The 13141-nt window shown below is 39.6% G+C and overlaps 1 protein-coding gene across 1 annotated transcript in view; it reads right to left on the bottom strand.

Annotated features, from left to right (window-relative positions):
• Nucleotides 1-13141, bottom strand: part of macrod1 (mono-ADP ribosylhydrolase 1) — a 148942-nt gene that overhangs the window by 14245 nt on the left and 121556 nt on the right. Inside the window, exons 6-7 of the mRNA XM_080901673.1 lie at nt 5941-6062; nt 2061-2091 (exon numbers count right to left, since the gene is read on the bottom strand). Of these exons, the coding sequence (XP_080757799.1) occupies nt 2061-2091; nt 5941-6062 (153 nt within the window). The remainder of the gene's footprint in view (nt 1-2060; nt 2092-5940; nt 6063-13141) is intronic.

Consider the following 13141-nt stretch of genomic DNA (forward strand, 5'->3'; position numbering starts at 1 on the left):
AGTGAAAAGCTTAGGCACACTCAATCATTGAAGAGCATTTCTTTATTTTTAATTGATTTCTACATTTTTTTAAAAACAAAACAACATCTGCTGAATTCGTCAGTGACCTACAACACAGTAGGTTGAGCTTTCTTTCTAATGCTGATCCAGGAAATTGTACCACATATGTGTATTGGGGTCCTGGATTATTCTACTAGTAAATAAACGATTGCGATGAATCATCAATAGCCAGTGAGAAGAAAACTAAACCACAGACGCACCTGTAAAGCCACTAAACGATTGATCTTCCAAAGCAAACATCACTGATATTCTCATAAATTTTCAACATATTTTAAGAAATTTACTTTTTTTTTTTAATCACACTGGCTTCATGCTCACTCTGTACAACAATCAAAAGAGTGTAATTTTGTGCATTTGTGCATCACGTTATCTTATTAAACATAAAATGTTCTGATACTGTGACGCACAAATAATTAGAAACATATCTGCCCTCAGGTGTGTCTGAGCTTTCGATTGGTACTTTTGTTTTTCTTTGCATGTAAAAGTAATCTGTCTGGTTTAGCAGTAGGAGAGTTCAGTGATTTATTCAGTTTCAAACGGCTGCAATTGAAAACAAATCTGCCATCTTTAAGCCATAGTTCCACACAGAAAACATACCAGCGTATGAGTATCATTTTTAAAGAATGGTCTCATATTTTAGAGCTGTAACTTAATTCCTATTAAAGCATTAACTGCTCCTCATCAGTGTTTTATACACTCTGTAATCTAACGAAATTGCCACAAATTTAGTGCAAAAACTGAGCGCGAGCACCGATTTAATCTCAGAGCTTAACTTGCACACCACTGGATGTGAAGCACAGCGTGGAACACATTTCCCTTTTTAATATTTAATCAAAACCAAAATCTTTCCTCCAACCTTAACTCGAGTGTTTTAGTAATCTCTACTTTACCACATATCTGACGCAAGAGGCAACCTGAGGAGAAAAATGTTGCTAATGAACATAATCAAGGATGCAATTATATTCCCTCCAAAAATGTATTTACCGTCCTTATTAGTAAAGTAAGTAAACTATTTCGCTTATTTCCCAGCAGAGGTCTTCTCACCTCCGCTGTAATGAGGTCTGCTCAGCCTTATTGACTGAAACACCAGCAAGCTTTGCAGGGCCTTAAAGTGCAGCTATAATAGTGGTACAAAGTCTGGGAAGAGGTGTACATCATCTGTGTTACTACTAAAAACAAACAAACAACAAACTACTAGTGTGACTGCCTGCCAGGCACATTTGTTTTTCCCAATTTCGTTAGATTACAGAGTGTATAAAACACTGATGAGGAGCAGTTAATGCTTTAATAGGAATTAAGTTACAGCTCTAAAATATGAGACCATTCTTTAAAAATGATACTCATACGCTGGTATGTTTTCTGTGTGGAACTATGGCTTAAAGATGGCAGATTTGTTTTCAATTGCAGCCGTCTGTCTGTAGAGACACAAGCTGCTTATACCTCCTAAAGTTACATAATTTGTGTTACTGCTTCAACACCCTGACCTACAAAACACTCAAGAGGAAAGAAACAGCGGGACAATGACAAACAAGCAGAACAGGGAGGAAGACAACCTGGAGTCAACTGGGAATTTAGCCTTTTCCTCTTTCCAGCAATGACAGAGAGGTGTCAACAACTAGCCCTCACAGCAAAGCCACCCTGGGGTGTGTTTAAGCACTATCCTTGACTCTCTCCTGCCAGCGTGAAGAGGATTACAGTCAATATAACACAATCTCCGGCCTAATCTATCTTAATCTGCCGCTCTTAATCCAAGGCGTTAATCTGAGAACCACCTCTGGGTCGGGGGAGATCATTTGACAAGCGGCACCCGGAGGCTCGGCGCTCTGGTCAAACAGGCAGACTGACAAGCGTGTGATGGAGAGCACACAGCGTGTACAGTGAATGAAGACAGCAGAGAGGAAGTGTTGTTGGTGATCAATAAATGTGAAATAAATGATAGAAAACTGACACACAAACACAAAGTGTAGGAACAGAGGAGACACACACATGAAGGCACTAACCGTAGATTCCAGTTGAGATGCAAGGGAAAGCCTGCAGAGTGAAGAGGAAAAACCAAGTTACAATGTGCCGCAGGTCACATTTAAAACATTTATCAGCTCCTTGTGTCACTCTGTTATGTTCTAATGCATTCAATCAATCCACCCTCCAATTTAAACACAACACATGATAATGATGAAGCAAAATCATTTAGAAATCAAACGCTCCTTTTACATACGTGTTCAGACAGTAGATTCAGTACTTTGCTAAATCACCTTTTGCAGCAATGCATTATGAGTTCTTGGGAATAATCCCACAAATTTGGCATGCTTTTCTTTTCCAAAGCTCCTTTTCATTTTGACAGAATCTCTCATGCTCAGCGAAGCTTAACGGGAAGCAGTGGTGCACAGGCGTTTTCAAGTGTCTCCTGGGATGCTCCTTCAGGTCCAGACTTTTGGTTGACTTTCCCACACCAGAGCTGAGTTTACTTGGTAATGTGCTTTATATTCTTGCTAAGATGTAAACTTCTGCCTGAGTCTGAAATCTTATTGTGGAAAAGGTTTTCACTCAGTATTGCTCTGTGTTTTTTGCATCCATCTTCTGCTGCCATTACTGTGTTTGACTGTAGGAATGGTATTAATTAGGCGATGCTCAGTGTCCGGTTTCCTGCACACAAAGCGTGGGGAATTGTGGCCTAAGAGTTCAATCTTTATTTCATCAGACCAGAAGTATAAGAGTCAGGTATCTGACAAAGCAGTCTGTCCACCATAAAGGCCTGACAGCTAGAACGCATCATCAAAGGCTGCCCTTCTTTTAGACACATCTAATCTCCATAAAGGAACTCTGGATCCTAATTATCATGACCTTTGAATTATTGGTTACCTGTTCACGCAATGCCTTCTTCCCCTATTCCTGATTTTGACAGGATGAGTGTTGGTGGTTCCAGATTTCTTTCATTTTCAACCAAATTCAACCAAATGCACCCTGACAGTGCTTTAGCACAAAAACTACATCGAAAAGTGATCATTTAAAAGACAAAAAAACAAAAACCCATCTCGCAGATCTTTGGAAACTTTATTTTAACTGGTATGTGTATATATTTCCTGATTTTGTCCAATGACTTCAAAAAGACAGATCATGCTGTAGGCATTTCAAGGATCACTGATAGACGTGGGATGCTTAATTACGTGTATCATGACAAAGGCTCCAAACAAAATGGAAAAAAAGACTCACTCTTTTAATTAAAAACATACACACACTTTACAACCTTGTTTTTGCTTTGACATTGTGGAGTACTGTGTGCAGACTGATGAGAGAACATGAACTGAAGAAGAGCATGAAACACATCAAAATGGGGAAAATTTTAAAAGATCTGACAACTTTCTGAAGAGCTCATCATCATCATCACACACACTCTCTGTATGTCTATCCTTCTGAGGACACTCGGTGACATAATGCATTGCCTATCCTCTCTACTTAACCTTAACTAGCATAAACCAAAGCCCTAGAAGCAACCCTTAACATAACTCAAACCTGACGCTAAACCTGAAGCTTAAATCCGGGTCTAAACCTTTGACGATGTGTCAAAAAGCAACTTTCCCCAAATCTCCTCACTTTCAAGGTCTACAACAAACTGGTCCTCACAAAGGCAGCCATACACGTACACACACGTAGCACTGCACAGAAATCACACTCTCTGCTGGATCCTGATGGAGTCTTTCTCTTGATTGTTTTTTATGGCAGCCTTTCTTCAGCCTCTGACTTTCACATCTATTTAAAGACCAAACTGTTGATCATCCTTTGCTGACGAGGCCGAGCAGGGAAGAATTCTTCCGTCAGCTTCGGCCGTGCTAGTAACACTAATCAGACATCATTACAGTAATTACGATGGTGGGTATACAGACAGCCACTGAGGAAACAATCACTTTATACCGTAAGCTATTACCGGTATACTTTAGGAAAAGAACTTAAAAAACTTCTTGTGTCCACGATTTTGTGGAATTGGTGCATTTTTGCAACAGCTACTTTTTAATGATGCTGGTGAAAATGAAGCTTTGAATGGAAGACTTGCTGCAGTGCTAGACAGATTGTGGGCTTGTAATTGTGTCATATTAGTTTAATACAACGCTAAATGGGCTTTTTTCCCCACCAATGCTGTGATTGAGTGGGAGATCCTTCCCAAACAACAGGACAAACAGGTAAAAGTTAACAGGTAAACAGAGTTGTCACCCTCTTCTAAGAGCTCACACTGCTTTTTACACAGTAAGTGTTGCTGTGTTCTGGCAGCTGAATGCCTTTAACTGTGTTGTCTGTGTTGTCTTAAAAACCATCCTCTTGTGAGTTAACACGTGGGCTATGAACCATGACATTTCCAGTTTGAATCATCGTTTTATTCCATCTCTCTCACCTGTCCTCACCCGTCCGCACTCATTATTAACAATAGCTGCAAAAAATCTGCAGCAGATTCATTATTTCAGGTTCCCAACAAAGCGAATGTGAGCGAGGGAATTGTTTAAAGTCTATTTAGCACCACATTCCCTCTTTTGCATCTCGGCAAGGTAAAATAGGTAATTTGGTACTGAAAGTATTTAACCTTGGATTTAGTTTCTCCAAGTTGCCCAATTAATCGCTTCAGATTAGCTTTGAAAGCATTTTTTCACAGCACAAAGACAACTGGGGATTTTGTCTCCGCAGTACTTAGATTGCATCTGATTGAAAGAGGCATGTCTTTGCAGCTGCTTTGGACCGCAGGACAACTGCCAAAACCAAAAACTTTTTTTTTCTTAAATTGGACAAGCAGACAAGCATAAGCAGGCGGATGTTTTTAAGACAGACTGGAACAATGTCGACTTGTACTTTAGTATAAAGTTGCAGCAGAGCCAACAGTTACATTTAAGTCATGCATTATTTCCTGCACTGTAGGTGATTTTGCTTACATTGCTGGCAGACTCACCAGCAATGAAAAAACAATGACAAGAAGAGACCACAGCAGAAGGTAAATGCAGCTATTAACAGAAATAAATACATATTAAAAATCAAAAGGATTATAACTGTTAGTCAGTGAGGTCCGTGTTTGCCAAGTCTGTGCAATACCACTGGTTCTCCTTTGAGTCAAGCAGCCAGTAAACTTCAAGTCTGGCAGATTTCCAACCTGTTGTCAAATATGCCAGTACAAGCAGATGTCTGGATGCTCCCCAGGTCTCCAGATCTGTTCATTTAACCAGACTGCACAGCTTAAGACTCAGGGTGAAGGCAACTATGCCTCACAGGTTCTCTGACACCTACAATAAACAAATAATTTGAAGTTTTGTGAAAATTGCTGTTGCTATGAAAACTTTGGTTAAAAAAAAATCCTGCAACTGATGCATTTAAGTCTGTTTCAAATCCTGTTCTTTACTAGCGAAGCTACTAATGTTCTGCATGAATCTTCACACTGCTTCCATGCTCCTGTTTTCTTCAATTGCACCTCTGACTTTGTTTTCATGTTGCTTTGGTGCTTTTCTTTGGCTTTAACACTTCGTTCTCTGTGAAACCTCATGCCTGGTGTGTTTCATGCTACCTTCTTACAACTCACACTCCTACCTCTTTTCCCCTTCCTCCATCCATCTCAGTTTGAACACTGTATTCTTTGAAAAATCCAATGCGATCATTTTTTCTGGCTTGGGTTTCTTTTTTAACTATAGCACCCTGTCATACAGTCATGACTGCTTCACCCGTCCTTTTTTTCTTCCTACCAATGCTTCTTTTGTATTCGCTTCTTTTGATTTCTTCTTTATTCGTGTGTCACAGTCTTCAGTGCTTCTTTTTCTTTACCTTCTTTTACTTTTAACCTGACCTCTCAATCCTCCTGCGTTACCCCGTTTTCAGCATCAGTTCAAATTGCTGTCTCAAATTCATTCTCACCACAGAACGAGCACCATTTTCGGTCGCCGTCTCGAGGCTGTTTCTGTAGCACGATCTTAGCGCGTTCTTCTCCTCCTCTCCAACTCCGCCTTGTGCAATCGGCCCCACTGTGTGAATCACATCTGCAGAGATGGGAAGAAAGAATTCTTTACACAGTGTCAAAGGTATGAAGCTACTGTGAAATAAAGGTAACAGGACAACTGCAAATAAAATACAGTTAAAATTTATAGTTTTTATCAGGGAACTATTTTAAATATTATTAATAAACTCTACTGTTAACATTAAAGTCCTTATAAAACATGTTTTATATCCCCTGACAAAAGCCTGAAAAATGATGCTTACTGTAAACAGTGTTCCTGATCAGCTGAAAAGTAGTGCACTTTCTGTGCCAACTAGCACCAACACTATAATCTTTAGATCTATCCATGTTGATAGTATGATAAAACGTGCCCATCATCAGAAGAGTGGATGACCAGAACTGCTGGTGCACACCAAGAGGCCAACAGTGGATACATTTGTGGTTTGATATTCTGTTTAGCATAGAGGTGCAATTTTGGAAATTGCCATCCATTTTATTTCCGGATAAAATAAACCGTGAACATCCTACATGAAGCGATGAGTGGGCTTCGAGGGCTTGAAGAAGATTACCAGCCTTCCAGGTGATGCAGGTTAGCCGTGCTCCAAATGAATATTGAATGTTTCTTTGTGTTCATGTACAGGAACATGGCAGTAACACCATAAGTCTAATTGACGCAGCTAAATGGAACACCTCTTGTATTTTAGCCATTGCTTCTGGACTCCAAACAGCTTCTATTTAAGTGCTCTAAGCAAATCCAAAAGCTTGTAACTATAGAGCAACATGTCTGTGGCTGTACTCTTCTACTGAGGAGTCTCTTTCTTTCAGTTAGGAAAACAGAAAACACAAGATGACCTTCATTTTAACATTGCAGGATGGTTTTCTTAAGTAATGAGCACAATGAAAAACAAAACAAAGTCTACTTTTTCACATTTCAAACAGAGTTTCTACGTGGCAGAGTTTCCCAATATCACCGTTTTATTCATCATAACTTCAAAAATAAATAAATCAGGCAACCGGCTGGATGTATTAAGCTTTCAAAAAACCACCTTCTCTGTCAGCTCACACAGTGCACTGATCGCACTTCAAGCAAGTGTAAACTCAGATGCCTTCCGTCTATATAATCCAGCTCGTCTGTACACGATAGTCATCAAAATTTGCTTTAACACACATTTAAAATACATCAACTAAAAATCAGTGTCAAGTTGCATTTGAGGTGATAGCAAAAAAGCATAAAACATTTTATACGGATATATTTTTTGTCACCAAACTGTACACTTCTTTTTTCTTTCCTTGCCCCACTGTTATTGATTGTGCTGTCTCTGATGGCACATTAGCCATTAAAGTTTGACAACATGTCGGCCTTTTGTTTACATTTTTTACCTCTACCTCTTTTATTTTTATTTCTATTTTCTACATAGAAAATCAGCAGGGAATTCATGTTTTGTGGACGATCGTTAAAAAAAAAGAAAAAACTCCCACTCTTGGCATACTCATTTAACCAAAGACCAATTAAATAGTTTTACCCAGGAAAGTATACATTATGCAAGGTTATCTGTATTGCAGCTGCGCCTTCTTTCCCCTCCTCCTGAGTCCCGAACATGAAGATGGAAATGAGGCAGAATGTAAACATGCCATTAATAAATTGCACTTCCTGGTTTCTTTGTAAGTTGCACCTTGCTGGTACCAAGTTTTTTCTTCAGACCTGCCATAATTCATTGTGGTATGAATTCAACGAGGTGCTAGAAACTCAACTGACATGAATTATGTGAATCTTCTGTTCCAACATATCCCAAAGGTGCTCTGCTGGATTCATATCTGGTGACTGTGGAGGGCATATCAGTGCAGTGAACTCACTGTCACGTTCAAGAAACCAGCTTGAGATGATTTGAACTTTTTGAACTATCAGAAGATTGTGCATTGCAGTCATAAAGGGATCGGCATGATCAGCAGCAGTACTCGGGCAGGCTTTCACGTTGTTTTAGCCAAATTCTAACCCTACCGTCCACCTGCTGATGCAGAAATCAATAAACCTCATGACAAATAAGGTTATTCCAATCTTTTGTTGTCTAATTTTGGTGAGCCTGAATTGTAGCCTCAGTTTTTTGTTCTCAGCTGACAGGAGTGGCACTCGGTGTGGTCTTCTGCTGCTGTAGCCCATCTGCTTCAAGTTACGATGCTTTTAGCATTCAGAGATGCTCTTCTGCAAACCTTGGTTGCAACTAGTGGTTATTTGAGAATGCATTCTCCTCTGACCTCTAGTATCAATAAGGCTTTTTCACCAAAGTAACTGCAGCTCACTGGATATTTTCTCTATTCAAACCCTTCCCTTTGAACACTACAGGGAGTGCAGAATTATTAGGCAAATGAATATTTTGTCCACATCATCCTCTTCATGCATGTTGTCTTACTCCAAGCTGTATAGGCTCGAAAGCCTACTACCAATTAAGCATATTAGGTGATGTGCATCTCTGTAATGAGAAGGGGTGTGGTCTAATGACATCAACACCCTATATCAGGTGTGCATAATTATTAGGCAACGTCCTTTCCTTTGGCAAAATGGGTCAAAAGGAGGACTTGACAGGCTCAGAAAAGTCAAAAATAGTGAGATATCTTGCAGAGGGATGCAGCAGTCTCAAAATTGCAAAGCTTCTGAAGCGCGATCATCGAACAATCAAGCGTTTCATTCAAAATAGTCAACAGGGTCGCAAGAAGCGTGTGGAAAAACCAAAGCGCAAAATAACTGCCCATGAACTGAGAAAAGTCAAGCGTGCAGCTGCCAAGATGCCACTTGCCACCAGTTTGGCCATATTTCAGAGCTGCAACATCACTGGAGTGCCCAAAAGCACAAGGTGTGCAATACTCAGAGACATGGCCAAGGTAAGAAAGGCTGAAAGACGACCACCACTGAACAAGACACACAAGCTGAAACGTCAAGACTGGGCCAAGAAATATCTCAAGACTGGTTTTTCTAAGGTTTTATGGACTGATGAAATGAGAGTGAGTCTTGATGGGCCAGATGGATGGGCCCGTGGCTGGATTGGTAAAGGGCAGAGAGCTCCTGTCCGACTCAGACGCCAGCAAGGTGGAGGTGGAGTACTGGTTTGGGCTGGTATCATCAAAGATGAGCTTGTGGGGCCTTTTCGGGTTGAGGATGGAGTCAAGCTCAACTCCCAGTCCTACTGCCAGTTTCTGGAAGACACCTTCTTCAAGCAGTGGTACAGGAAGAAGTCTGCATCCTTCAAGAAAAACATGATTTTCATGCAGGACAATGCTCCATCACACGCGTCCAAGTACTCCACAGCGTGGCTGGCAAGAAAGGGTATAAAAGAAGAAAAACTAATGACATGGCCACCTTGTTCACCTGATCTGAACCCCATTGAGAACCTGTGGTCCATCATCAAATGTGAGATTTACAAGGAGGGAAAACAGTACACCTCTCTGAACAGTGTCTGGGAGGCTGTGGTTGCTGCTGGACGCAATGTTGATGGTGAACAGATCAAAACACTGACAGAATCCAAGGATGGCAGGCTTTTGAGTGTCCTTGCAAAGAAAGGTGGCTATATTGGTCGCTGATTTGTTTTTGTTTTGTTTTTGAATGTCAGAAATGTATATTTGTGAATGTGGAGATGTTATATTGGTTTCACTGGTAAAAATAAATAATTGAAAGGGGTATATATATATTTTTTTGTTAAGTTGTCTAATAATTATGCACAGTAATAGTCACCTGCACACACAGATATCCCCCTAAAATAGCTAAAACTAAAAACAAACTACAAACTACTTCCAAAAACATTCAGCTTTGATATTAATGAGTTTTTTGAGTTCATTGAGAACATGGTTGTTGTTCAATAATAAAATTATCCCTCAAAAATACAACTTGCCTAATAATTCTGCACTCCCTGTAGAGATGGTTGTGTGGGAAAATCCCAGCAGATCAACTTTTTCTAAAATATTCAGACCAGCTTCAATCACCTTGCTCCCTGTTTCTGATCTTCAGCAGGTTGTTTTCACCGTGTCTACACGTCTAAATGCACCGAGTTGCTGCCACGCAATGATGGCTGATAAGATATTCGCATTAACAAGCAGTTGAATCTGAGTACCCAACAAAGTGGCTGGTGAGTGTCTATTTAAGGTGATCCAGTGTTGCTATGATATGTAGGCACTTTAAATCAGTAAAATAAGCCGATTTTAAACTAGGTTTTCTCAATATTTCTGGACTTTTTTCCCCTCACTTTGATTTCTGTGATGATTAATGAGGCTCTGAACTGTGAGATCACAAATGCATTTTTACTATTTCAATCTAAATTTCCAGAGGGTTTAACATTTGATTTTAACTACAGAGCTGGAAAGCTTTGAATCTACTGCTGTCACTGGTTTTGATGCCCCAAGCAAATCATTTTTTCTGGGTGTTTGTCACAGCCTATGGTCCTGAGAATTCTCAGGAGGAATAACATCACACAGAGACTGCTGGTGTCCTTCTACAGAGCCACCATTGAGAGTGTTCTAACTTACTGCATATGCATCTGGTACACTAGCTGCACAGGGGCTCAGAGGAAAGCACTCCAAGGGATCATTAACACCGCCCAAAAGATCACTGGCTGCCCTCTCCCCACACTGGAAGTTCTACACAACGCCCACTGTTTTAAAAAGGCCCAAAACATCATAAAAGACACCTCACATCCTGGCCACTCCCTGTTCGAACTGTTGCCCTCAGGCAGACGGTACAGGGCAATCAGAGCAAGGACTAATAGACTCAAACACAGCTGTTATCCAACTGCAATAACACATCTGAATACTACAAAAAAATGTCCATCACGCCACTCTTGTGTTAATCTATGCACGGTCTGAAGCATGTGTGTGGGAATGTATGTGAATGTTTTACTGTTATATCTTATTAGTATTTTAAGTATTCTATCTATTTTATTTATTGAATTTTATTGTTTTATTTATATTTTGATATTGCTAGGGATGATGCAATGATCGGGGACCATTCTTAATTTCGTTGTTCTCATGACAATGACAATAAAGTTTCTGATTCTGATTCTGATTCTGTATGAAAACAGTTTTTAGTACTACCATTATTTACCAAACCGAAAACGGTACACAGCACTTTTTTTACATTGTCCTCTCAGCGAGTCCACAGCAACACCATCTTTCACTGTTTCCAATTTGTTTTGTGTGAAATATTTTTTCATGCTTTTCAGTCATGTAGCCGTAGCTCGACTAATTGATACTGTCTCTGTCAAGTTAATTGCTGCAGTTTTACTCTATGGTCTCAGAAAAAATATTTAAATTTGTGTATTTGATTAAATAAAGGCTAAATAAACTGAAGCGTACTGACGTGAAGGTTGAGGAAAGACAGGAGAGGCAGAGAAAACAGGAATACTAGTAAACAGAAACCAAGTGAGGAACAGAGACTGCTGTCGGTGAGCTGCGGTTTAACCGGCCTCTACACGCCCACGCCGACACCACCACACATTCTGATGAGGCTCAGCATGTTGCTCAGCTTGAATCCCAGCGGTGTCATAAGACCTGGCTGGACCACCGCCTCTACACGAGAACACACACAAACTGAAAAGAATCTCAGCAATACAAGGCTTTTTTCTTCCATCTAGTACCACGAGACACCTTTTTTTTTCTTAACAGGCTCCCATGAGGTGAAATAATCTCTGATTTTTTCCACCTCAGATCAGTTTTGACACTTGAGTCTTGAATAAAGTGTGGACTGATCTGCAGATTTCACTCACACCAGACAGCTCAATCACAGCCTCAAACATGTTCACTGTTCATTAAAAGGGGCCCTGTTTTTTTATTATTATTATTTATTTTTTACATCCATCTAGGACAAGTTATTTGTCACATGCCCTCACTAACAATGTGATATAATATAAAGGTCTGCTTGTCTATTTGCAATCTGGCTGTGCTGGGTGGATTGATACTGAAATATTGACGTTTCCAAATCCCGAGATTCCTGTCTTAGAATCAATTCTAATTAAAAAAAAAAAAAAAATCCATATCTAAACTCAGTAATTGGACATAAATGTGTATTTAGTTGTGTGCTGGGGAAGAAATTCAGCCCTCTAACTCATCCAGTGGGACCAGCCTGTGGGGGCGGAGGTGGGTGCTGGGGTCAGTGGAGGGTGAGGGGTGATTACATATTGTTCATGATGTACAGTAGTCTGGTCTCATGCCCGCACAGAGAGAGTGAGGAAAAACACAGAGAGGGCTGATAAAAAGCAACAATTATCACTGACTGCAGCAAAGCAATCTGTGTCTATCCAGGCTACAGTTTTATGAGTTAATGTTCCCGTCATTATTAACCCTTTAATTTAAAAATTTCAACCCTATAGCAATATTGGGGGATATTACAAGATTGTTTTATTTGGTTGCATTTTATGTGTTGCGAATCAGGGTCAATTTATTTTCAATATATGATGTAGGGTAATTTTTTTTTTTTTAAAGAACTGAATTGAATTGATTGTCCTCTCCAGAGTAAAGGTGCTTGTACCAAATATTGACTTTCAAATTCATAAAAATGTTATTACCTTTACTTTCTGTCTTTTCATGGATATGTGTTTTAAGTGTGTTGCAAATATTTCGAGAAATCACTATATTTAGTTTTCCAAGCAAAATATAAAAGAAGTGAAGGGTGCCTAATAATTTTGTATAGTACTGTATATATATTCATTATTTACTTATTTTATCATGCATTTCTTTCATTATAATACAATATAATTAAAAACCAAGCCTGTGTTTTCTCCTCTGATCTTTTACAGTAGTTAGTGCAGATTTGGACGCTCCATAAATGTTAAAGAGGTAAGTATTACTTCTCAGTTGCAGTGAATAGATAGACGAAAATAAACAGTAGAAAACTAAACTGAAGAAAGAAGAAGAGAAATAACAATTTAACATAAACCAGTGACACTCCGGTGCCTGATCAACCCTGGCAGGTCCTCCCTGGATGAGGGTGTCCTGTGATAATGTCCGAAACACCCGATGAATCCAAGGTCAAATACTGACGATGTGTCCCAAATTTTAATATGATAATCTACATCAGAGCTCTAATCCCTAAACCTAACCAAGGAAGGAAAAAATGGCAGATAAGCTTGGGTAAAAGACCAA

The sequence above is a fragment of the Rhamphochromis sp. 'chilingali' genome (genome assembly GCF_963969265.1).
Source record: "Rhamphochromis sp. 'chilingali' genome assembly, chromosome: 13".
Classification (NCBI taxonomy): domain Eukaryota; kingdom Metazoa; phylum Chordata; class Actinopteri; order Cichliformes; family Cichlidae; genus Rhamphochromis; species Rhamphochromis sp. 'chilingali'.